Source organism: Globicephala melas, chromosome 6 (assembly GCF_963455315.2).
Source record: "Globicephala melas chromosome 6, mGloMel1.2, whole genome shotgun sequence".
In the NCBI taxonomy this organism is placed as follows: domain Eukaryota; kingdom Metazoa; phylum Chordata; class Mammalia; order Artiodactyla; family Delphinidae; genus Globicephala; species Globicephala melas.
Genome location: NC_083319.1, coordinates 83,969,363 through 83,996,661, shown reverse-complemented (window position 1 = coordinate 83,996,661; position 27,299 = coordinate 83,969,363). Strand labels below are relative to the sequence as shown.

The following is a 27,299-nucleotide window of genomic DNA, read 5'->3' as shown; positions in this document are numbered from 1 at the left end:
GCGTATGGATATCTGGTTGTTCAGCACCATTTTTAGAAAGACTATCCTTTCTTCACTGAGTTTCCTTTGTACCTTTATCAAAAATCAGTTATTTGTGGATGTGTAGGTCTATTCTTATACTCTGTTTTGTTCCGTTGATCAACATGTCTATCTTAATGCCTATACCTCACTGCTTGGATAATTGTTGCTTTATAACGGGTCTCAAGATTTAGATAGTGTTGATCTGCCAACCTTTCTCTTCTTTCTAAAGTTTGGCCTATTTTAGGTTCTTTGCATTTCCATATGAATTTAGCATCAGTCTGACAATTTCTACATGACAGCCTGTTGGTATTTTGATTGGGATTGCCTTGATTCTGTAGATCATTTTGGGGAGAATTGATACCTTAACACTATTGTCTTCTTACTCTTGAACATGATATATCTCTCTTTTATTTATGATTTTCTTTAACTTCTCTCACTAGTATTTTGTAGTTTTCAGTGCACTGGTTTTTCAGGTTTATCCCTATTTCCCATACAAATAACAACTCTTTGAGGGGTGTCCCTAATAATTTTTAAGAGTATAAAGTGAGGCTGAGAAATGTGGTTTTAACAGAGTTGGAATAGGCCTGGCTAAAACTCTTGTTACTATAAAAGAGAGAACAAATATTGGGGGAAAGTTAAAGTTAGAAGTTAGCCATATGCACTTACCTAAAATCCCACTAGAACAAGACCGGAGAAGTTTTTAAAAATAATGAATATAAAATAATTAGCATTTAGTTAACTTTGGTGAAGAAATTTAAGGTATAACTTTAATTATTGTTGACACTGGTATAAATTCAGGTTATTTAAATTTTTAACAAACTTTTATTGGTTTTCTTTAACAAATCCCTTGATACTATTGAGCTACATTTATTGTTAAAGAAGCCTTTATTGTGTTTAATTATTATCTTAGAAGTAGTTAGAGAAGTATTGTTCTCTTCCATTTAGAATATTATTTTCCAAACTTACATATTTAAATATTTAACTATTTCTATAAAGGAATGGTAGTGAAATTTCTATTTTTCATTGTCCTTTGCTGTACGATAAAGAAAAATAAAGATTTGTGATCAGTATTTGGAGAGAAACAATAAAAATATGATTAAAGCAAAAGTAATAAAAAAAAAGAGTTGTAAATGAGGAACAACCATTTCTGAAAGATAATGTGCATATTTTGGACATAAAACTATATTGTTTGAAATTAAATCTTAATTACTATGAGTCTTGGTTAAGTCTAAAACTTTGATATATTTTAATGAATTTTTTGCTGTCAGATGTTTATATCTTGTTTATGAAGACGTTTACTATCTGTATTCAATTTACATTTTAAGATGAAAAGGTAATAAAATTTATTTATAATGTGAAGATAGGTTCTTTAGCCCTTGCACTTGCTTGGGAAATTATTTGTTGCAAGGTAATATCTATACACCATTGAGACTTTTGTAACATACAAAAAAATTATGTTTTTAGGGAAATAGCTGTAAGGCTGAATGTAAACTCAAAGAATCAAAAGCAGTAGGAGACCACTACAGTGAAACAAATATTTGAGTGATAGTTTAAAATATACATTGGAAAGTTAACTCGATTTGATGTATTTCACATTGATCATATTTTCAATTCCATGATTTTTTTACTATAAAGTAATTAACATTAGCAGTTATAAATGGAACCTCCCGGGGTTGGTCTTGGTCTCATTTTGATTCATCTAAAAATAGGGCAAGGCAGGGAAGATAAATCCTTGTCTGAGCCTCTTTATTTAACAATTTTCTGCTCTGCTGTGTAGCTCAGATCACTCATTGAATAGTTGTATAGCTTTTGTTTTTACCTTTATCCTTGGATTTTCCAAAGTCTAAAAATCATTCAGTAGGTAGAGGTGCCCTCTGGTGTTCACCCTGCAGTTCTCTCAACATTAGTGTCAGCAGCCTTAAATTTTTAGAGCTGAGTTGGGGGTGGCTTGGAATATTTCGTTCAGTTTTTATTCTGTCAATGAGAAAAGTAAAAATAGGGAAATCAACTTGCCTACGTTCTTAATTTCCATTTGTTTGCCGTCCTTCAAAAAATTCATGCATCTATCCATCTATAATTTGTAAGAGCATGATTCTTAGAAACAAATCACTTAGTTGCAAGTTGTTTTACTTTGATAGTGGTGTAATTTAATTTAAAATTCAAACTCTTACTTTGGAATGGAACAGAGCATGTGTTATGATCAGTGTGTTTTGTATGTTTTTGAATATTTTTAATAGTAGATGTTTTATTAGCTACTGAAAAATGCTAACAGATGACCTTTAAGAGAAAAATAACTGGAGAAAACTAAACAAAAAAACCCACTCAATTATTAAATTTCAGAATCCTGGTTTCCATAATGCAAATTTTTCTTAAATCTAGGTTACAGAATTGTTTTTAAAGATGTATTTGCTCTCTAGTATGCAGACTGTGGTGTCTTAATACCATTTCTTACCAGAAAGAACCAGGGCTTTTTGGAGAAAGGGTCGATTCCAGATCAGAGCACAAAATGTACAAGATAAGTTGAGAACAACAGTTCTCAAACTTTTTGTCTAAGAACCCCCTTGTGCTCTTAAATTAATGACTCGTAAAAGCTTTTGTTGAATGTGCATTATTTTTAATCTATTGATATTTACCATATTATAAATTAAAACTGAGAAATTAAAAAAATTTTATTACTTCATTTAAAAATAACAGTAATAAACCCATTGCATAATAACATAGTAATATTTTAAAATAACTAAATTATCAAAAATATTTAGAAGGTGGCATGATTTATTAAATTTTTGCAAGTCTCTTTAATGTCTGGTTTAATGGAAGACAGCTAGATTCTCTTATCTGCTTCTGAGTTCAAACTGTCATACATACATCAGTATACATATTGTTTATAGTACACACATATGTTATACGTACGTACATATATGTTTTTATGAGTATTCATGTTGTTAAAGTATATGGCTACAATATGGGCTCACATAGGTATATATTTAGAAAAGGAAGGAATAGTTGAATAAAAGGCCTTTTCAGATAATTGTGGCTAATTGTCCTTTGATTTATGATGGAGGAAAATAAAGGTGTGTGTTCAGTATTTGGAGAGAAACAGTAAAAATGTGATTAAAGCAAGAGTGATAATTATAGGCGAGGAATAAACATTTCTGAATGATAACAATGTACTTTAGAAATAAAGCCATATTGTTTGAAATGCAAATTGAAGTGGATTTTCTTTGATATTACACTAAAACTTGATAAGTGGTAGTTTCTTAAAGGTTAGTTACACTGTGGAATCAGAAACCACATATGTGAACTTTTTATTTTCTTTTACATTAAAATCCATTGGTCTCTTTTGCATATTGACTGGTTCTTTTTCCCATGTCTGAATTTGTAACATCACACATTGGTCAGTATTTGGAACATATTGATTCAGTGAGTTATGCAGACCTTCTAAATATTGACAATGTTTATTACACAGTTTAAAAAAATTACATTTACTAATATCACCAGTGATTTTATCAGAAAATTCTTTAAGAAGGGGGAAGCTGTCAAGGTCATGATGGTAGATCTTTGTTTTCCAAGATTCTAATTTTTGCTTGAAAGTTCACATTTAATCATTGGTAACAAATCTATCAGTTGTTTCCTTGAAATGATAGACTCACTTTGTTTATTGCCAAGAAAATGTATTCCAGAATACCCCAGTGCAAATAATCATTGTCAGTTGTATTTTTAAAGTAAAAATGATGTTCTTTGGAAAAAGTAACTAGTTCAGCTTGCAGTTTAAACAACCACACAAGTGTTTTCCCTCAACCATCCTATTTCATTGTGCAGCTGAAATGTCTTATGTGCACACAGAATATTAAAAAATGTATACTCATAGGTGAAACTGGCATTTTTGTTTTTAACTGTGAGTGCATGTTGGTGAAGAACATGGTGACTGCTAGTTATCACACAGTGACTACAATTTGGTGTCACTGTCTTGATTGTATCATGTGCCAGCACTTTATCCACCATTGCCTTCAGATCAACAATGTAAATGTCAACACTGTGTCAAAGGTAAATAGTGTCTTAGTATTTTTATGAAAATAGTTTTTGACCTCACAGATTTTCTGAAAGAGCCTCAAGTACTCAGTTTTGTAGAGCATATACTGAGAACTGCTGGCCTAATAACAGTCTTGTTATATCAAAATCCAGGAAGCTATCAAAGACTAGGATCATAACAAAAGGACTTGGGAGCCCACACGAAGAGGCTCCCATTGATCAAAGGTGGGGCAATTTGAGCATTAATAACTACAGTGGATAAAATGTATCATATGCGTTTAAATCTGTGAGTACATATTGATACAGGAAATCAAAATACTTCATTGATTACTTGGGGAGGACTTTTGGAAATGAACTCATTCTTCTGAAAACTGGTAAATAAAGATAAATTAAAAATCCAGCATTTATTTTGCTTTTATTTGATGAATTATACCTCTGGATAATTAAATAAGGGATTTTTCTTTTTATGGAATTGTCCTAGGTAAGAAGTAGAAGGAATGGAAATGGTAGAGTATCAGTGCTTTTCAACCCCTACTAAAGTAATGGATCTAGGCAGTGGTAACCAGTGACTGCTTATATTACAAAAGTAAGATAACCAGACCCTGTTTGCTTCCTTATGGAAGATTACAGTACCACTTACAAAGAATTCATGTCACCAAATCAGGCCTTGATCAGACTAGGCCTTTAAATTCGACTACCAGTTTACAGAAAATAAAGATAGACAAACATATTAATGATACCATTGTTGGGGAGGGGAAAATATACGTACACACACACACACACACACACACACACACACTAAAGAATATATTGTATTGAATTTGTATATTTTAAAACTTTATGTTAATATCATACTGTATACATTTTGTTGTTTTTTCATTTAGAGATTTATACATAGTGATATATATTTTCATTTCCATATAATGCTGGCTATTTGCAAAATTGGGAAATATTGTATTATTTTATTTTAGTTACATTCTTAAATAGTATGCTCAATATGTTTTTTTCATCCTCCAGATACCTTTTCAGATGAAGTACCTCCAAATTTAAAGCATTGAGTCTAGTTGTTAATCTAAAAAAAGTGTAAATATACTGTTTTCCATATGCTTCTTCATTTTTTTGTTCATTCTGAATATAGCTGGGTATTGCCTATTCTGTGCTAGCCACTGTTCGAAATACTACGTATATAGAATAAGACATGCAAGGTCTTTACCTTTGTGAAGCTTACATCATTGGACACATTTTAATATTGGAAGCTGAGGGGCTGGTGGAGAAGTGGGGACATCTTCAGGTTGTAACCTGAAATGAGAAGGAGCCAGCCATATGAAGAACTGGCAGAAATTATCCTCTAGGTTGAGAGGACAGCAAATGTAAAGACCTTGAGATTGGGAAGAAACTTGCTATATTCAAGGAGCTGGTAGAAGTCCGGTGTGTTTGGATCCCAGTATGAGGGCAGCAAGAATGAAAGCAGATTATTTAGGATGCTGTAATTGCCAAGTGAGAAATGATGATTGCTTGGACTTGGGTAGTAATAATGATAAGAGATGGAGAGAAGTGGATGGATTTGAGGTGTTTTAGAGATGGAGCTAATATTGAGCTGGGCATGGGAAAGGGAGTCTAGATTTTTGTCTTGAGCAACTGATGGTTTCATGTGAGTTTGGGAAAGTTAAGATTTGGAAGAGGAGCAGGTTGAGGCTGGAGTTGAATGTAGGAGCCAGGCAACATATCAGTTTTAATCTAACATCCAGCTGTGGGGTTAGATGAGATTGCTTGGGGCAGTAGAATGGAGAGAGTGAAGGGAAGAGGGCTGGGGATAGAGCTGTGGGGGGGTCCTCAGCATCTAGAGGTTTGTTGGAGGAGGAGCCAGTAGAGTCGATCTAAAAGAAGTGGCGATAGGAAGAAAATCAGGAGAATATGGAGCCATTGAAGCCCAAGGGAGAAAGTGAAGAAAAAAGGAGCTGATTGGGATAGGGCTGAGATTCTGAATCTGACAAGGAAAGAAGTGACCACAGGAGGTTTTGGGGAGACCTCAGAGTGCAGATGCCAAACTAGTAGTTTGAAAAAGTGAACAACATGAGAGGAAATGGAGAGGTCAAGTACAGACATTTCCTTCAAGGAGTAGCAGAGAAATGGGGTGGTAACTAGTGGGAGCTCCTGGATCATATTGTGTGCCAATGGGTATGATCCAGTTGAAAGGGAGAGCTAAATGATGAATCAGAGAAAGATTAATTGAAGGAACAAATACATTGGGAATGCAAGAAGCGCTGGGGTCAGGCATGCCAGTGGAGGGATTGTTCTTTGAGTCTCAACATACCGGCCAAAGAGAGCCTTTTAAAAGCAAGTCAGGGCTCCCCTGGTGGTGCAGTGGTTGAGAATCCATCTGCCAACGTAGGGGACATGGGTTCAAGCCCTGGTCCGGGAAGATCCCACATGCTGTGGAGCACCTAAGCCCGTGTGCCACAACTACTGAGCCTGTGCTCTAGAGCCCGTGAGCCACAACTACTGAAGCCCTCGTGCCTAGAGCCCATACTCCGCAACAAGAGAAGCCACCACAACAAGAAGCCCGTGCACCGCAACAAAGAGTGGCCCCTGCTCGCTGCAACTAGAGGAAAGCCCGTGTGCAGCAACGAAGACCCAACGCAGCCAAAAATAAAATCAATCAATCAATCAATCAAGTCAGATCACATCACTCTTCTGCTCAAAAACTTCCTGGCTCACCTAGTTGCAAAAAGTCCACGTTTTTACAGTGGCCTATAAGGCTCTAAATGATTGTGCTCTCTTCTACCCCACCCTCAACTCTTACCTCATCTTTTACCGTTATTCTCCTTTAAGTCTGCTGTGGCCATCTCACTCTTTTTTTTTTTTTTTTGCGGTATGCGGGCCTCTCACTGTTGTGGCCTCTCCCTTTGCGGAACACAGGCTCTGGACGCGCAGGCTCAGCGGCCACGGCTCACGGGCCCAGCCGCTCCGTGGCATGTGGGATCTTCCTGGACTGGGGCACGAACCCGTGTCCCCTGCATCAGCAGGCGGACTCTCAACCACTGCGCCACCAGGGAAGCCCCCATCTCACTCTTAATTGAATACAGCAGGCACGGTCCTGCCTTGATGTTTTGATGATTGTGACTCTGTCTTCTGGTCAGCTCTTTCTGTGGGTATCTGTACCGTTTACTCTCTTACTCCTTTCAGGCCTTTCCCTAAATGGTACCCTCTCAAAGTTTTCCCTGACCACCCTGTCTAAAATTGCAACCTTCTGCACCCTTGCATCTTTTATTCCCACAACCCGCTTTTCTCCATAGTGCTTCCTACCTCCTTTGTACTATATAATTATTTATGTATTTAATTTGTCCCATCAGAATGTTCACTCTGAGGGGCAGGAATTTTTGTTCATTTTGTTCACTGTTGGCAGTACCTAGAATAGCACCAAATGTGCAAATGTATAATGAATGGGAATAAAGAAGAAAGAATGTGGGTAGAGAATCAGAGAGGTTTAAGGAACTGTTTGTGGGAAATGAATGTATTCTTTTTTGATTTTATAATAGTTATGAAGCAGGGTGCTAACTGAGAATGGAGTGGGTTAGAAGGGATGGTTAGAGTTTTGAGGAAAGCATAGGATGTATAAAAAGTCTGCTTGGAGAGTGGAAAGGTGAATTGTCAGAATGTGATAAAAGATTGCTGGATAGAGTTGAATGCACTTTTGTGGTTTCCTGAAATAGAATGTTTCTCATGTAAATCAACAGAACATAGCAATGTTAAGCTCTAACACAGAGTAAGGAAATGTGACGTGTAAATGCTTAAAGTTTTTAGAAGGGTAGAATTTTGTTTTGATTTGTTTTTAACACTGATCTTTATAGTATTTTATTTGCAATTGATGTAGAATGTGCCCTAATTTAAAGTAACATTCTTTTTTTAGCCTTACCAATAACTCTCGGATTGTGGGACTCCTGGCTCAGCTGGAGAAGATCAATACTGAATCTACAGAATCAGATACTGCCAGATATGTTACATCAAAAATTCTTCATCTGGCTCAGAGTCAAGGTAAACTTTAATCTCTTGTTTTTGGAATGCTTTCTTAATTCTTTAAAAGTAGATGCTAAGAATGTTCAGACTTTTGATAAATACATGGTTATGTAAAAATTGAACTTTCTCCCATAGACTCAAGAAGTAGAAAAGTGAATAACTGTGGAAGAAATTGATCTTCAAAGCATTGTTTCTAAAAAATTATTATGAGTTTACTTATGTATGAATGCCCCCCTTTCCCCAATTTTCAGACAACACCTAATTCCAGTACTACTTTTTCTAGAATGTTGACAAAAAGATGGCAGGTATTATGTTGGTTATTAGTGTTGTTCCCCACTTTGAAATGCAAGCCCTGTCATTCAGTGATTGGGTGACCTTAGGGAAGTTTTGAATCTCTAGGACTTAGCTGCACCATCTCTGAAATAGAGATAAGAGATATCATGTAATTATCATGTAATTTACATGAGAAACATGTAAAAATAATGTTAAAAATGTTCAATAAATGATGTCTGTAATTAGGCATAATTTATCTGTTTTATGAAGCTAGTACTACTTAGTTGGTATCAAAACCTTGACAGAGTACAAGAGAAGAAAAGTATTAACTTTGCACTTAGGAACCTAAATTTGAAAAATCCCAAATAAAACATTAATGAATTAAGTCCAATTATAATATCAAGAAATATATCAGTATAGCATTATTTGGACAGGTTGAATAAAACCCATGTGATTACCTCAATAGGAGCTAAAAAAGAAATTTAAGATTCCAAAATCTGTGCTTGATTAAAAAAAAACCTTGATTTTTCTTTTTCTAAATAAGGGTAAACCAGTAGCTACCTTTATATTTAACAGTGATACATTGAAGGCATTCTGTTAAAATTAAGATCCAGACAACTCACAATTATTTTAATTTATTTAGTTTTTTATTATTTCATTATTCTGGAGGTGTAGGTCATTGAAATATTGTGCTTATCAACTAAGGTAAATGTATAAGGATGGTCACTGTATTAGTGCAAAGATAGATAGGTGTACCGAGTATATTCACTGTATTCGCATATGAAATAACTCCTTAAAACAAAACAAAACACCCCAACAAAAACAAAGAAAACAAATTCTCCAAACCTATAGATACTACTTGCGTATAATTGCTCTCACCACTGTAGACTCTTCCCATCATAGTCTAGAAGTCCCGACTCCAACATCACTACTGAAAATGCCCCTAGTCATACCACTACCAGAGATTGTCCTTTTCCTCACCCTGCCACCCACAAATGGGAGAGCCAGCCCCTGAATACTGCCCCCTGGGGTTGTATAATACAATGACTCTGTTTATAGTTAACACAGTGTAAATTACTAGTGAAAGATTGTCCCATCATTATTTATAGCATAATCCAGTTGTCTATCCATTTGAGAGAGAAAGTTTAGGAATTTACAGCTCAAAGAAGAAGAAATGCAAATAACCAGTATGAAAAGCTTCTTTACTTTCTTAAAAGTCAGGAATTACTAATGAAAACAACTAAGATATTTCTCACTACTTAGATTGGCAGAAATTAGAGAATGACAATATCCAGTGCCATTGAAGGCATGGAAAATAGGATATTCTTATACACTGTAGGTGGTGCAATAATTATTATAAACTTTGGAGGAAAGAATCTGGCAATGTTTATTAAAATTTAAAGTGCACCTGCTATTTTACTTAACACTTTCACTCTCAGAAATCTGAGTGAAATAAAAATCTTATTATATAAAAGAATATTTGGAGGTGTTTATTTCACTGTTTGTAAAGTCAAAGACCAAGAAACAACCTTAAATATCCAACTATGGAGAATGGTTGAATTAATTTTGATGTAGCCAAACTCTGGGACATTATAACTACATTATACAACTATTATCAATAATAAATTATTTATGATATATGCTGTGGTTCATATGTGGAACTACAGACATACCTCAGAGATATTGTAGGTTCGATTTCAGACTACTGCACTAAAGCAAATATTGCAATAGGGTGAGTCACATGAAGTTTTTGGTTTCCCAGTGCATATTAAAGTTACGTTTACACTGTACTGTAATCTATTAAATGTGCAATAGCATATGTCTAAAAAAATGTACATACCTTAATTAAAAAATACTTTATTGCTTAAAATGTAAGCCCTCAGTGAGTCATAATCTTTTTGCTGTTGGAGTGTCTTGCCTCAATAGTTAAGGCGGCTAACTGATTGAGGTGGTGTTTGTTGAAGGCTGGGGTGGCTGTAGCAATTTCTTAAAATAAGACAGTGAAGTTTGCCACACATACTCTTTCACGAATGATTTCTCTATAACATGTGGTGCTGTTTGATAGCATTTTACCCACAGTAGAACTTCTTTTAAAACTGGAATGAATCCTCTCAAACCCTACTGCTGCTTTATCAACTGAGTTTTTGTAGTGTTCTAAATCCTTTGTTGTCACTTCAGCAATCTTCACAAGGAGTAGATTCCATCTCAAGACCACTTCCTTTGCTTATCCATAAGAAGCAGCTCCTCATCTGTTAGTATTTTATCATGAGATTACAGGAATTCAGTCATATCATCAGGATCCACTTCTAATTCTAGTTCTCTTGCTGTTTCCACCACATCTGCAGTTATTTCCTCCTCTGAAGTCTTGAATCCCTCAAAGTCATCCATGAGGGTTGGAATCAACTTCTTTGAAACTTCTGTTTATGTTGATGTTTTAACCTCTTCCCATGAATCACAGATGTTCTTAATGGCATCTAGAATGGTGAATTCTTTACAGGTTTTTAACTGACTTTGCTCAGATCCATCAGAGGAATCTCTACCTATGACAACTATAGCCTTATGAAATGTATTTCTTAAATAAGAAGACTTGAAAGGCAAAATTACTCCTTGATCCATGGATTGCAGAGTGGATGTTGTGTTAGCAGGCATGAGAACAACACTAATCTTGTATATCTTCATCAGAGTGACAAGGTGCATTGTTAGTGAACAGTCCCATTTTGAAAGAAATCTTTTTTTTTTCTGAGCAGTAGGTCCCAACAGTGGGCTTTAAAATATTCAACAAACCATGTTGGCCGACAGATGCGCTGTCATCCAGACTTCATTGTTCCATTGATACAATACAGGCAGAGTAGATTAAGCATAATTCTTAAGGGCCCTAGAATTTTTGGAATTGTAAATGAGCATTGGCTTCAACTTCAAGTCACGAGATGCATTAGTCCCTAATGACAGAAGCTTTGAAGCCAGATATTGACTTCTCCCTAGCTATGAAAGTCCTGGATGGCATCTCTTCCGATATAAGGCTATTTTGTCTACATTGAAAATCTGCTGTTTTGTGTAACCAACTCACTGCAGCTTCTACATCAGCACTTGCTCCTTTACTTTGCACTTTTATGTTATAGAGATGGCTTCTTTCATTGAGCCTCATGAATCGACCTCTGCTAGCTTTAAACATTTCCTCTGCAGAAAAAAGTATTCCATGCAAATGGAAATCAAAAGAAAGCCAGAGTAGCAATATTTGTATCAGACTTTAAAGGCCATTACAAGAGACAAAGAAGGACTTAACATGATGATCAAGGGATCAATTCAATTGTAAATAAATTTACACCCAATATAGGAGCACCTAAATACATACAGCAAGTATTAACAGGCATAAAGGGAGAAATGGACAGTAACACAATAATAGTAGGGGGCTTAACACTCCACTTACATCAAGGGACATATCATCCAGACAGAAAATCAATATGGAACCACTGGCCTTAAATGACACATTTAACCAAATGGACTTGATAGATATATATAGAACATTCCATCTGAAAGCAGCAAAATACACATTCTTTTCAAGTGCACATGGAACATTCTCCAAGATAGTTCACATGCTAGACCACAAAATAAGCCTAGGTAAATTTAAGAAAATTGAAGTCATATCAAGTATCTTTTATAACCACAATGTTATGAGTCTAGAAATCAACTACAAGGGAAAAAAATCTGTGAAAACCACAAATATGTGGAGGTTAAACAGTACGTTACTAAACAATAAATGGATCACTAAAGAAATCAAAGAGGAAATCATAAAATACCTGGAGACAAATGAAATGAAAATAATGGTCTGAAATCTATAGGATGCAGTAAAAGCAGTTCTCAGAGGGAAGTTTATAGTGATACAAGCTTAGCCCAGGAAACAAAAATCTCAAATAACCTAACCTTACACCTAAACAAACTAGAAAAAGAAAGAACAAACAAAACCCAAAGTTAGTAGAAGGTAAGAAATCATAAAGATCAGAGCAGAAATAAATAAAATGACTTAAAAAAATTAGAAAGAATGAGTGAAAATAAGAGCTGGTTCTTTGAAAAGATAAAAAGATAAACAAAATTGATAAGCCTATAACCAGATACATCAAAAAAAAAAGAGAATGCTCAAATTGATAAAATCAGAAATGAAAAAGAAATTACAACTGAAACCACAGAAATGCAAAAACTCATAAGATACTACTATGAACAACTATATGCCAATAAAATGGACAACCTAGGAAAAATGGGTAAATTCTTAGAAATGTACAGTCTCCCAAGATTGAACCAGGAAGAAACAGAAAATATGAACAGACCAATTATCAGTGATGAAACTGAATCAGTAATTAAAACACTCCCAACAAACCAAGGTCCTGGACCAGATGGCTTCACAGGTGAATTCTGCCAAATATTTAGAGAAGAGTTAATACCTATCTTTGTGAAACTACTCCAAAAAATTGCAGAGGAAGGCATGCTTCTGAACTCATTCTACAAGGTCAGCATTACCCTGATAGCAAAACCAGACAAAGATATCACAAAAAAAGAAAATTACAGGCCCATCTCACTGATGAACATAGATGCAAAAATCCTCACCAAAATATTAGCAAATTGAATCCAACAATACATTAAGAGGATCATATACCATAATCAAGTAGGATTTATCTCAGGGATGCAAGGATGCTTCAATATCCACAAATGAAATAGTGCCACATTAACAAATTGAAGAATAAAAGCCATATAATCATCTCAATAGATGCAGAAAAGCTTTTGACAACTTCAACATCTACTTATGGTAAAAACTCTCCAGAAAGTGAGCGTAGAGGGAGCATACCTCAACATAATAAAGGCCATATGTGATAAGCCCACAGTTAACATCATACTCAGTGATGAAAACCTGAAAGTATTTTCTCTAAAATCAGGAACAAGACACGGATTCCTACTCTCAACACTTTTACTCAACATAGTTTTGGAAGTCCTAGCCACAGCAATCAGAGAAGAAAAAGAAATAAAAGGAATCTATATTGGAAAGGAAGAAGTAAAATAGTCACTGTTTGCAGATGACATGATACTATACATAGAAAACCCTAAAGATGCTACCAGAAACTACTAGAGTTCCTCAATGAATTTGGTAAAGTTGCAGGATACAAAATTAATATACAGAAATCTGCTGAATTTCCGTACACTAACAACAGAATATCAGAAACAGAAATTATGGAAACCATCCCATTTATCATCACATCAAAAAGAGTAAAACACCTGGGAATAAACCTACCTAAGAAGGCAAAAGACCTGTACTCTGAAAACTATAAGACACTGATGAAAGAAATTGAAGATGACAAAAATAGATGGAAAGATATACCATGTTCATGGATTGGATGAATCAGTATTGTTACAATAACCATACTACCCAAGGCAATGTACAGATTCAGTGCAATCCCTATCAAAATACCAATGGCATGTTTCACAGAACTAAAACAAATAATTTCAAAATTTGTATGGAAACACAAAAGACCCCAAATTGCCAAAACAATCTTGAGAAAGAAGATCAGAGCTGGAGGAATCACACGCCCAGATTTCAGACTATACTACAAAGCAACAGTAATCAAAAGAGTGTGGTATTGGCACAAAAAACAGACACATAGATCAATGGAACAAGATAGAGAGCCCAGAAATAAACCCAGGTACTTAATCTATGACAAAGGAGGCAAAAATATACGATGGAGAAAAGACAGCCTCTTCAGTAAGTGGTGCTGGGTAAACTGGACAGCTGCATGTGAAAGAATGAAATTAAAACATTCTTTAATGCCATATACAAAAATCAACTCAAATTGGATTAAAGATCTAAATGTAAGATTGGATACTATAAAACTCCTAGAGGAAAACATAGGCAGAACACTGACATAAATTGCAGCAATAATTTTTTGGATTCATGTCCTAAAGTAAATAAAAGCAAAAATAAATAAATAAATGGGACCTAATTCAATTTAAAAGCAAAAGACACCATTGACAAAACAAAAAGACAACCTTTTTTTTCTATTTATTGTGATGAAAAGGATCATCTAGTTTCCATTTCTACTGAATGGGAGAAAATATTTGCAAATGATTCGACTGATAAGGGATTAATATCTAATATATATAAACAGCTAATACAACTTCACATCAAAAAAAAAAAACAGATAGCCTAATTAAAAAATGGGAAGAAGAACTGAACAGACATTTTTCCAAAGAGAAAATGGAGGTGGCCAACAGGCATATGAAAAGATGCTCAATATTGCTAATCATCAGTGAAATGTAGCTCAAAACCACAATGAGCTATCACCGCACACCTGTCAAAATGGCTATTATCAAATAGAACACAAATAACAAATGTTGGTGAGGATGTGGAGAAAAAACCCTTGTACACTGTCGTTGGGAATGTAAATTGGTGCAACCACTGTGGAAAACAGTATGGAGCTTTCTCAAAAAACTAAAAATAGAACTACCATATGACCCAGCAATTCCACTCCTGGGTATATATCCAAAAAGCCACAAAAACACTAATTTGAAAAATATATGCACCCCAGTGTTCATATCAGCATTATTTACAATTGCCAAGATATGGAAGCAACTTAAGTGTCCATCAACAGATGAATGGATGAAGAGGATGTGATATACACACACAAACACACGGACACACACAATGGAATACTACTCAGCCATAAAAAAGAACAAATTTGCAGCAACATGGATGGACTTGGTGGACATTATACTAAGTGAAATAAGTCAGACAAAGAAAAATACTGTATGATATCACTTAACTGTGGAATCTAAAATATATAACAAACTAGTGAATACAACAAAGAAGCAAATTCACAGATACAGAGAACAAACTAGTGTCACCAGTAGGGAGGGAGGGAGGGAAAATATAGTGGTGAGGAGTGAGAGGTACAAAGTATTTGATGTAAGATAGGCCATAAGGATATGTTGTATACCACGGGGAATATTATCTAATATAATATAATTATAACTAATATAATATCTAATATTAGTAAATGTTAACTGTGTGATAAAACTATATGTAATTTTTTTTCTTTCATGTTTTAGAAGAAAACTTTTTTTCCTACTTTTCAGAAAAAACAAGGAGAGAAATGACAGCCAAAGGTTCTACAGGAATGGAAGTTCTGCTGTCAACATTAGAGGTAAGTCACTGACATGCTTTAATTATGTAGCTGTTAATAGCAACCAATACTGAGAGAAAAAAAATTACAAAGTACAGAATTTTTATCCTAGAGGTAGAGCCAATGAATGGAAGTTTGTTTTCTTTTTTAAATTATTTGGAATGGGGATATAAACATTCTAACATATATTAGATAAACCTCTAAGTGTATTTCCCTAGGATTATAATGATAACCATATTTTAAATCTTAATATGCCATTCTAATTGGTAATAGAAAATAAAGCATTAGTTGGAAATAAATCTTTAGCTTAAAATAAATGATTGAGGGACTTCCCTGGCAGTCCAGTGGTTAAGACTCTGTGCTTCCACTGCAGGGGGCATGAGTTTGATTCCTGGTCATCAGGGAACTAAGATCCTGCATAATGTGTGGCATGGCCAAAAAAAAAAAAAAAAAAAGATTGAAATTGGAAATTCTCATTTATACTGTTAGTTATTCATTTATGATTAAGTTCACTTCATACATTGGTTGAATAACTATATTATATTGATATTAATTAAGTTTCAATGCTAGTATAACAGTTCGGGGTGGATCAGCAAGACAGAATCAAGATTTTATATTTTATTCAGTGCAATGTTAAAAATAAGGAGTGAGTGAGTACATTGTATACCTTAGACTTAAACAATGTTATATGTCAGATTATATCTTAGTAGAACTGGAAAAAAAATGATCAGGGAGTGAGTTCATGTGTGTGTGTGTTTTTTTTTTTTGACTGTGCTGCATGGCTTGTGGGATCTTAGTTCCCTGACCAGGGATGGAACCTGTGCCCTCAGCAGTGAAAGTGTGAAGTCCTAACCACTGGACTGCCAGGGAATTCTCTTTTTTTTTTTCCTTTAATTGAAGTATAGTATTGATTTACAATATTATATTTTTTATAGTTTCAGGCGTACGGCATAGTGATTCAGTGTTTTTACAGTTTATACTCCATTAAACGTTATTACAAGATAATGGCTATAAATTCCCTGTGCTATACAATATATTCTTGTTGCCTATTTGTTTTATACTTAGTATTTTTTAACTCAGTTCTGTACCCCTAATGTGCCCCTCCACCATTTTCTCTCCCCACTGGTAACCACTAGTTTGTTTTCTGTATCTGTGAGAATGTTCCAATTTTGCTTTATACATTCATTTGTATTATTTTTTAGAGTTCTCATATAAGTGATAGCATACAATATTTGTCTTTCTCTGTCTGACTTGTTTCACTAAGCATAAAATTCTCTAGGTCCATCCACATTACTGCAAATGGCAGAATTTCATTATTATGGCTGAGTAATACTCTATTGTGTGTGTGTATATATATATATATATATATGTATATATATATATATATATATATATACCACATCTTCTTTATCCATTCATCTGTTTATGGATACTTGGGTTGCTTCCATATCTTGGTTACTGTAAACAGTACTGCTATGAACATCGGGGTGCATATATCTTTTCAAATTAGTGTTTTTGTTTTTTTCTGGATATATACTCAGGATGGGAATTGCTGGGTCATTCTGTAGTTCTATATTTAGTTTTGAGAAACCTCCACACTCTTTTCCACAGTGGCTGCACCAATATACATTCCCACCAACAGTGTGCATGGGTTTTTTCCTCCACATCCTCGCCAACATTTGTTTTTTGTGTTCTTTTTGATGGTAGCCATTCTGACAGGTGTGAGGTGATAGCTCATTGTTGTTTTGATTTGCACTTCTATAATAATTATCCTCATTGTACATCTTTTCATGTGCCTTTTAATTTGTTGAGACTTGTTTTGTGGCCTGGCATGTGATCTATCCTGGAGAAGGTTCCATGTGCACTTGAAAAGATTATGTATTCTGCTGTTTTGGGATGTAATGTCCTGTAGATACCTATTAAGTCCAACTGGCCTCTGGTGTCATTTAAGACTACTGTTGCCTTTTTGATTTTGTGTCTGATAAGCTGTCCAGTGATGTAAGTGGGGTGTTAAAGTCTTCTACTATTATGTATTATTGTCAGTTTCTCCTATATGTCTGTTAGTCATCACGAATTATTAGAGTAATGCAAATCAAAATCACAACGAGGTATCACCTCACATTGGTCAGAATGGCCATCATCAAAAAATCTACAAACAATAAATGCCGGACAGGGTGAGGAGAAAAGGGAACCCTCTTGCACTGTTGGTGGGAATGTAAATTGATATAGCCACTATGGCGAACAGTATGGAGGTTCCTTAAAAAACTAAAAATAGAACTACCATGTGACCCAGCAATCCCACTACTGGGCATATACCCAGAGAAAACCATAACTCAAAAAGACACATGCACCCCAATGCTCATTGCAGCACTATTTACAATAGCCAGGTCATGGAAGCAACCTAAATGCCCATCAACAGACGAATGGATAAAGAAGATGTGGTATATATACACAATGGAATATTACTCAGCCATAAATAGGAACGAAATTGGGTCATTTGTAGAGACGTGGATGGACCTAGAGACTGTCATTCAGAGTGAAGTAAGTCAGAAAGAGAAAAACAAATATATGTTAACGCATGTATGTGGAATCTAGAAAAATGGTACAGATGAACCTGTTTGCAAGGCAGAAATAGAGACAGACGTAGAGAACAAACGTATGGACACCAAGGGGGGAAAGGGGTGGTGGGATGAATTGGGAGATTGGGATTGACATATATACACTAATATGTATAAAATAGATAACTAATGAGAACCTTCTGTATAGCACAGGGAACTCCACTGTACGGTAGAAACTAACACAACATTGTAAAACAACTATATCCCCTCCCCCCCAAAAAAACTATAGGGTGCAAGATAGTTTTGTACAAGGGTGTATTGTACAACATGGGGAATATAGCCAATATTTTGTAATAACTAAATGGAAAGTAACCTTTTAAAATTGTATAAAATTTTTTAAAAATTAAAAATAAAAAACTGTATTTAAAAAAATAATTATCCCACTTCCCTGGTAAATGAGATAGAAGTGCAACTTCCATTCAGATTCCAGTGGCCTGAACTCAGTCATATGGCCCAAATGTAATTGCAAAAGAGCTGGAAAATGTGGTTTGGCTGTGTACCCAGGAAGAAGATGAACACTTAGCAATACTGCTCCTGCCGCAGTCCATTCTTTTCTTTAACAAATGTTTGTCTCTCATTCTTCCAACTCCGTCCCCAGTAAGCCAGTGGTCCAGTTAACACCCACAGTGCTAAGACAAGGGTCTCTGGTTAATGTGTGGTCCTTTTTCTGGTCTGGATTTGACTTTCTGGTTCCATTAGTCTCTGCCCTTAAATGGTGAAGTAGACAACACTTATTCCCTTTTGGGAAGGGGAAGAACAAGAGTCCCATTCCAGTCACTGATACATTGCAATTCCGAAATTCCTCTAAATAAGCACTGTAAAATCCTTCTACTCTGGGGATGAGGCAGTTCCTTGAATAGGCCACAGTTCTGCTGTCTATGTGGTTTTCTTCATCCAAGCATTGCTTTTAGTAAGAGAAATATAACCAAAGTACAGTATTTAAACATTTTCTCTTATTAGATTGGTTGTTCAGACTTTGGGAAATAGTTACTTTTCTGCATTGTGGGTTGGAGTGCAAATTGCTCAGTGAAGAGCAAGTTAGTAATATCTACTATCAAAATAAATGCCCATATCATTGACCCAGAAATTCTAGGAATTTATCCCATGTACAGTTGTACTTGCTTCCCTGTAAGTGTACGTACTTAGTTTTGGTTGCAATTTTTAATAGCAAAAGATTTAAAAAATTTAAATATCCCATTGATAGGTGACTGGTTGCATAAACAATGGTATTGCCATGCAGTGGAATATATCATGAGGCCCTTAAAAAAGGGTGAAGAAACTATTTATTGACATGTAAAAATATCAGTATAAAAATAGTTATCTATAGAGCAGTAATACCATTTGGAGAAATAAATCTATGTATACATGTGTATTTACATGGATTACTTTTATGTGTGTACAGTATCTTGCTGGATGCACAAGAAATTGATAATGCAGTTACTTTTTGAGAGGGGAGCTCACTGGATAGTCACCATATATACATTGTAGTGCCTTTTATATTTTAATACATTTATTTGTATTGTCTATTTGGTAGAAGTTGACGAGTTCAAATGACAAATTAATTCCTCTTGATAATAAGAAAATAATAGCTCAGATGATTTCCAAAAAATTTTAAGGACAATAAGAGACTGAAGTGATGTGTGAGAATAGTGAAAACCTGAATACGTTTATTCTTAGAGAAACCAAAAAGGTCATCTGTAAAATATAGGTGGTTCCCGACAGACAGAAAAAGTTTGGGAATCACAAATTTACAATGTTTTAATAAAGCAAATAAACTATTTATTTCAGAAAACGAAAGATCTTCAAACTACACTTAATATCTTAAGCATTCTTGTTGAGCTGGTGTCAGCTGGTAAGTTTTTGTTTCCTTTGGTGTAATTTCTGTTTGTAAACAATGATCAGAAATGCATCATGTGTACTTTTTTTTGGAATTTTCTGATACTCATACAGAGGCTATTCTGAGTATTGGAATTTGGAAGCGAAAATGTCATACTCTTGTTCTTGCTTTGTTTTTGGTATCTTCTGGTGTCCCTCAAACCCATGTGTTTTAGAGCCTTGAATGTAGAGTTTTGCATCACTTTTATTTACTGTCTGCGCTATTTTTTAAACTAACATAAATAAAATAAAATTTTATTTTGATGCTATTTGTTTGCTTTCTGAAGTCATCACTTTTAATACTTCTTTAAAGCTAACAGGTTGTGATATCTAATATGTTATAGAAGAATTTGCGATTTCAACATATTTCTTTCAAAAAACTTCTTAGGTGGAGGTCGAAGAGCGAGTTTCTTAGTCTCCAAAGGTGGTTCACAAATATTATTACAGATACTTATGAACGCCAATAAAGAATCTCCTCTGAATGAGGAGTTAATGGTGCAGATTCATTCCATTCTTGCAAAAATTGGACCGAAAGGTAAGGGTTTTGTTTGTATGACTCTCAGGTGGAACTGTTTTTGTTACATCAATTCTGTGTGCCTTGAAACTGGTAAATTTTACAATCTAAAATGCTACTGCTTTGTCTTGGTCTGAGTCATGGAATGCTTTTTACAGTCAACTAGTGACCTGCAAGAATTTAGGATCCTAAATTCCTGAGTAATTCTATTGCATATGGTGGAAAAAGGAAGAAAAAATGCGTTAAAGTCAGAAGTGTGTCTTGGTGTGTGTGTCCCTGCATATATATGTTACAAAAGATACACATAACATGGATATTGTTGAGGCCAGAAGGAGGGAGTGTGGATGGGAATGCTTTGAGGAGCATGCAGGTAGAATGTGTTTGCTTTTCATTAATAGTCATCTTATAGTCACGTCTCAGTGCCTAAAAAGCTTACAGTCTAGTTAAGCTTTTAATCATAATCATATAAGAAAATGATTACAGCTTTAATTATCTCAGATCAACTTTTAGTTGATAATATGAATTTACAATATTAGTTTTAGAAATTTCATTGTTTTATGACATTTCATTTTATTCAGAAGTTATATATGAATAAATTGTGTTTGTTCATTTTTCTTAAACAGACAAAAAATTTGGAGCGAAAGCTAGAATTAATGGAGCTCTAAATATAACCCTGAATTTGGTCAAACAGAATTTGCAGAATCATCGCTTGGTTTTGCCTTGTCTTCAGCTTTTACGAGTATATTCTGCCAACTGTGAGTATTTCAGAGCAGCTTTTAGTTAGCTCAGTGTTGTGAAGTTAACGCAAAATGAAAATTCTGTACTTTAACTTCATAAGTCTCTAAAATTTGTGGACAAGGAAAGAGAATATTTAATATGGCTCTTTGTAATTCTAACCCCCCACCACAGAAGTGAGGTAGGGTAAGAAGGTGAGATGACAAAATCTTCAGAATTCTCATTAATTCCCCCAGTTTGTAAAGGCATGTAGTAAGGGGGATGAGTAGGTGGCCTGTGGAGAAGATTTGGAGGAATATGAGGACATTGGAAGCTGGAAAAACTGCTATGCGTATTTGGATTTTCACAGATGAGAGGAAAATTGAGAAGGAAGGAATGTGGTGGCATAGTCACCTGGAGCTAATTCTCTTCAGTAATGAATAGGGAAGTAGCAGAACCGAAAATAAATAGCACAGGAGCCTCTGAGGAAGCTGGAGAAAACAGTAATCACAGGGAGAGAGTCTTAGATGAAGTGGCTCCCAAAGGGCATACACACACACACACACACACACACACACACACACACACACACACACACACACACACACACACACTCTCCCTCTCTCACTAATGTAATATAAGTGGCTCCCAAAGGGCATACACACACACACACACTCTCCCTCTCTCACTAATGTAATATTAGGTCCCAATCCCCTGAGGTATGGATTTTCTTCTATTCCCTGACTATGGGATTGGAATGATTAATAAAACACCTAGAATTGAGACTGTACAGTACATATTATTGCAGAACATCATCACAAAATAACGATAATCAAAGTGGTAGATGCGTGTGTGTGTGTATTTATTTATCTGTATCTATACTTTGACAATATAGCTAAAGGTGTACTCACAGGAAAATAGTTTTGAATACTTAAATAATTAACACTTAAATAATTAAGAAGCACATAAGGAAATGAATTAATTGGCTGTTTAAACAAAGAAATTAGGAACAGAACAATAAACATAAGGAAAGCAGAGGAATGAAATAGTAAAGAAAAAATACGTTATGAAATCTTCAAAAGTTGATTTAAAAAATAAAACAATTGGATTAAAAATAAAACAGATAAACCACTGAATGAAGGAAAAAGGAACACAAAACAGACTAAAATTAGAAGCGATAATGGAGTAATAAACAGATATAGAGGAAATTAAAATTGTCATACAAAACTTTAGGAACTACATTTTCGGTGGCATTTTATTTAATTAAGCACCAGGAGGTCAGTAAACAGTGTATTTATAATTTTTAAATAATATTTGTTCAGGATTGAAAATGTTAGGCACAATTTTCTGGTTAGGTAATTATTTGCATGTTCTGTCTAAAGTGTACCTGTTTTTCCCTACTGCTGTCGCTTTAGTTAAGGTCCTCATTACCTCTCACCTAGACCACAGTCTCCTAATGTGTCTCTCAAATCCATCTTTCCTACAATGCTGTTAGATCTGACCTGTATCTAAAATGCAGATCTGATTTGTTGTTCCTTTTGGGTAATTCCCTGCAGTTGAAAGAATTAACAGCTTCTAGGACCTTTCATAATTTGTTTTAACTTCTTTTCCATTGGCACGCCTTTGTCTAACACTTTGTTTTAACAACATGTAACTGCAATTTCCCTGCAACATTAAAAAATAAAGCAAAAAAACCCCCCTTCCTTTGAAGTATTGACTAAGATGGACTTTACGAGGGACTTGAGTTCACATTTACTAAACAATTTGTATATATTTTTGGCTATGTATCACATGTATATACGTTTCTACTCACTGAGGTTTTTAAATCACTTTACATCTTTTTTTTCACCTTCCCAGCTGTGAATTCCGTATCCTTAGGGAAAAATGGAGTTGTGGAACTGATGTTTAAAATCATCGGACCATTTAGTAAGAAGAATTCCAGTCTTATGAAGTGAGTAAATGTATTAAGTGTAAATAGAGGTATACCCTTTGTTATTTTGGGCCTTACCATCTTGATCTGTACAATGAGCAGGTTGAGTTAAATTGTATCTAAGGTCCTTTCTCAGTTCTTAAATAGTGATTTAATTATGATACAGATTTTCTTTAGTATAAAGTTTAATCTTCAAAAATATATCAAAATTAGATACATTCATTGAACATAGTGTTATGGAAATTTAGACTTTGAACATTCCTAGATACTATAATAGGAAAAAAGACCATTTATAGAGTATCATTCATTCAGAAACATTTATTGAGTGCCTACTATATTCCCTACCCAATTTTACAGTCTTTTAATGACTACTTCCTTCAGTCTTACAATTATCTGGATATATTTTAACTTTATACATTTCTTCTTTGTCAAAATCATGTTATTCTTTTTCTTACTTTGAGATATGTATATATATCTCAAAATATGTGTTATATATGTGTGTATTTGTGTGTGTGTGTATATATATACACACACACACACATCCATAAATAAATAAATAATAAATAAATATATATACACACATATGCACATTCATTTGTAGGTCTCTCAACCTCAAAATGAAAGCAGTTTCAGTTATTTCATTATATTTAGTACTTTCTTAAGCCAAATTAATGGTCATTCTTTAAAAAAAATTTTTATTATGGAATTTTTCAAATACAGCACTTATATTAATTATTACTTATTATATTCAACAGTTATCAACATTCTGCCATGTTTGTTTCATTTATTCCCCCTCCAGACTTTTATTTATTTTTCCTGGGGTATTTTTAAGCAAATCCCAGATGTTTTCCACATATATATGAATTTCTGTAAGCCAATACCAGATATTTTCTCACTTTTCTCCTAAATATTTCATTATGTAACTCTGCTAAATAGGGACCTAAAAAATAACCATAATACTGTAATCATACTCAACAAAATGATTAATTCCCTAACACAATCTAAAATCCAGTGTGTTTAGTTTTCTCCAGTTGTCTCCAAATGCCCTTTAAAGCAAATATCAGCCATGACGTTTATACTGTAAATTCTTTAGTATGATCACTATCAGACATAGTTTTTTTCTTTTAGTGTTACCAAAGTATCATTTCTTTGTTCAACAATATTAATAATTCTTTAAGATCATCTAATATTTTCGGATTGTCTGAGGAATGTCTTTTTTTTTACAGTTGGCTTGTTCAAATCAGGATCCAAATAAGGCCTCTACATTCTACTTGATTGATAAGTCTTGTAATTTTTTGCAGTCAATAACAGTCCCCCTACTTTTCCGTTCTGTTTTATTTGTTGAAGGAACTGGGTGGCATCTTATAGAATGTCCCAACATAGATTAAGATGACTGTATACTGGGATCACTAAATTTGTAGGTATATCCCTCAAATTTTCTGTAGACTGATGGAGCTTGAGGCTTGATTAGATTTGTTTTTTTTTTTTTTTTAATGGTCAAAATATTTCATAGGTGGTGCTGGGTCTCTGTTTTGCACCACTGAAAATCATTGTGTTGAAATGTTCCATCCCCTTTCACCTAAAAACTTAGCAATATTTCATAGCATTGCCTGATCCATTATTTCTTAAAAGGTTCCAAAATAGTGACTTTTTGGAACCTTTTTCCCAATAAAAAACCTTTTCTTAATAATAAACCTTTTTGGAATTATTTTCTCAATAATTTTCTCATTCTTTCTACTTTTATTAGCTGTGATTCTTTTATAAGGAAGAACTTGTCCACATCAACTGTTTGGTTAAATTTTACAAATGAATAATGTCCAGAACATACTCAGTCTTTTCACCCTTACTTAATAAAGGCCAGATGTTTAGCTTTTACCCTGCTTGAAAATGGAAGCTTACTTGCACATATAATTATTTATTAAATATTATTTGGTGGGATGACAGCATATTTACTTATATAAAGATCATACACACAGTCTTAGAGCATCTGATGAAATGTGACAAGATAAAGAAAATGATTGTTCACAATTAGTAAAACCAACTTCCAGAATTGATGTAGTGTAGTGAGTGGGCTTTGGAGCTCGGCAGAACTTGATTTGCATGTTAGCTCTTACTGGCCTCATGATATGAAGTAAGTTGCCTAACTTTTTATGCCCCAGTTTCCTGTCTATAAAATGGTAGTATTTGTGCCTACATCATAAGGTTGTTATGAGGATTTAATGAGTTAATTCTTGTAATTAGCACAATGGCTATATTAATGCAGTGTAATTAGTTTAGGTAAGTAATGTAGTAATGTGGATGTGCATGAATCCTAGTTAATATTAAAAATATATTCTTTATCTTTAAAATTTTTATGGCTTTTCTCTTCTTGATCTTTAAAGTACTTTAAAATTAATCTTGATCTTGGTTATGATCTCCTACTTAAGATCTACATTACTCTATTGTAACCAAGTTACCAAACCTAATATAAAAAGTTCCTATGAGAAAAGAACATTTCACAAGTATCTGTATAATATACAACATGGACTATTTCCAAAACCATGTAGAAATCAGTGGGTCTAAACTTCTGAGAAAGGAATGTAAATTATCTACATTATTCCTTCATTCTTTTTTCTATATTTTAAAAAGAAAAACTCTTTAAACTTTATTTTTACTTTAAAAAGGATAAACTATTCATTGACCAGACATCTATATCATGATTCCTTTATTATTTTGAATAATTGTAGGATCTCCCCCTTAATTAAACAATCTCAACATCTAGAGCATTTGTATACCAATTCTTCCTCCCCTTAATGCCGTGCATTTAGTTAGTTGAAGAAGATTGAGGGTTATTATTTATGTTTGAAGAGCGGTGCTTTCCTTTAGAATTTCCTTTCCTTTCCAATTTTAGGTTTTGGATTTAAACACTGTTAATCTAGAAGGAAGCAACTCTAAAAGCTATTGTAACTCTTTCTGAGTTTCACTACAGGTTTGGAGGTTATTGCAAGGATTGACTCCCCCCGCAACTTAAATAACTTCATGAGTACCTGGGGCTTCAGTTTCTCCTCCCTCACTGCTCCCAAATGAATAAGCCACAGGCTGCTTTCAAAGCCATGTTAGTTATGTTATTCTGTGTGGGACTTGTGAAGACTGAAAAATATATGAGGAAGTATAAAATATTGGTGCTGAGAAATTCTAATCAACATATAAAAATGTACTTTTCAATAAATACTATTCTGTAATTGTTGGGTAACTTTTATATTATAAATTCATACTGGCTTATAACTGATATAGAATTGCAGAAATTCCTTAGTACTGAAGTTTTTAAAAATACCTTTTAAAAAACATCTTGGTAAAACTGTCAAGACGACTTTGCACCAAACTTCATAATTTCTTTTCATCTAATGGGGCTGTGGAACAAGCATGATGGGCAGAAGGAATTGGGTGCATATCCAGTTTTGGCAGCATTGAAGAATAAACATCAAGAGAAAAACATGTAGTTTAAGGCTTAGAAAATGTCAGAGCATTTCTGTTTGGTTCAAATGTGTTGTAAACAACTGCTAGCAGGCAGAAAGACTGTTTCTGAAAGTGCTGTTAAGATTTTTTAAATTTTGAATTAAGACTTAGCTGTAGATGGGAAAATTCTGAGTTCATTGCAGATGATTGCCTCTAAGCAATTGTATTAGCTTCCTAGGACTGTTGTAACAAAGTACCTAGTACAAAGTTGGTAGTTTACAATAACAAATTTATTGTCTCTGGAGGCTGGAAGTTCAGAATCAACTTGTCAGCAGGACCAGTGTTCCCTTTGTAACCTGCAGGGGAGAATCCTTCCTTGCTTATTCCTAGCTTTTGGTGGTTTGCTGGCAATCTTTAGTGTTCTTTGGTTGTAGGTGCAACATTTCAGTCTCTGCCTCTATCATCATATGGTGTTCTCTCCTTGTGTGTCTGTCTTCAAATAGTCTTCCCTCTTTTTATAAGAGCATCTGTGTTGATGGATTAAGGGCAGTCTACTCCAACATGACTTCATTTTAACTAATTGCATCTGCAAAGACCCTGTTTCCAGATAAGGCCACGTTCTGAGGTGCTAGAGGTTTGGACTTCAACATATCTTTTTGGAGGAGACTGACATTTCTGATTTCATAATTTTCTTTCTCAACAAGAATCTT

At 34.4% G+C, this 27,299-nt stretch overlaps 1 protein-coding gene across 6 annotated transcripts in view; it reads left to right on the top strand.

Annotated features, from left to right (window-relative positions):
* AGTPBP1 (ATP/GTP binding carboxypeptidase 1) overlaps positions 1–27,299 on the top strand; it is a 170,714-nt gene that overhangs the window by 36,751 nt on the left and 106,664 nt on the right. For all 6 annotated transcript variants that reach the window (XR_009564368.1, XR_009564367.1, XM_060301096.1 and 3 more), the window contains exons 3-8: positions 7,961–8,085; positions 15,457–15,524; positions 19,910–19,973; positions 20,385–20,531; positions 21,134–21,265; positions 23,082–23,175. Coding sequence is in view for 4 of the 6 variants with exons in the window: in XM_060301096.1 (XP_060157079.1) it covers positions 7,961–8,085; positions 15,457–15,524; positions 19,910–19,973; positions 20,385–20,531; positions 21,134–21,265; positions 23,082–23,175 (630 nt within the window). In the remaining 2 variants the exon portion in view is untranslated. The remainder of the gene's footprint in view (positions 1–7,960; positions 8,086–15,456; positions 15,525–19,909; positions 19,974–20,384; positions 20,532–21,133; positions 21,266–23,081; positions 23,176–27,299) is intronic.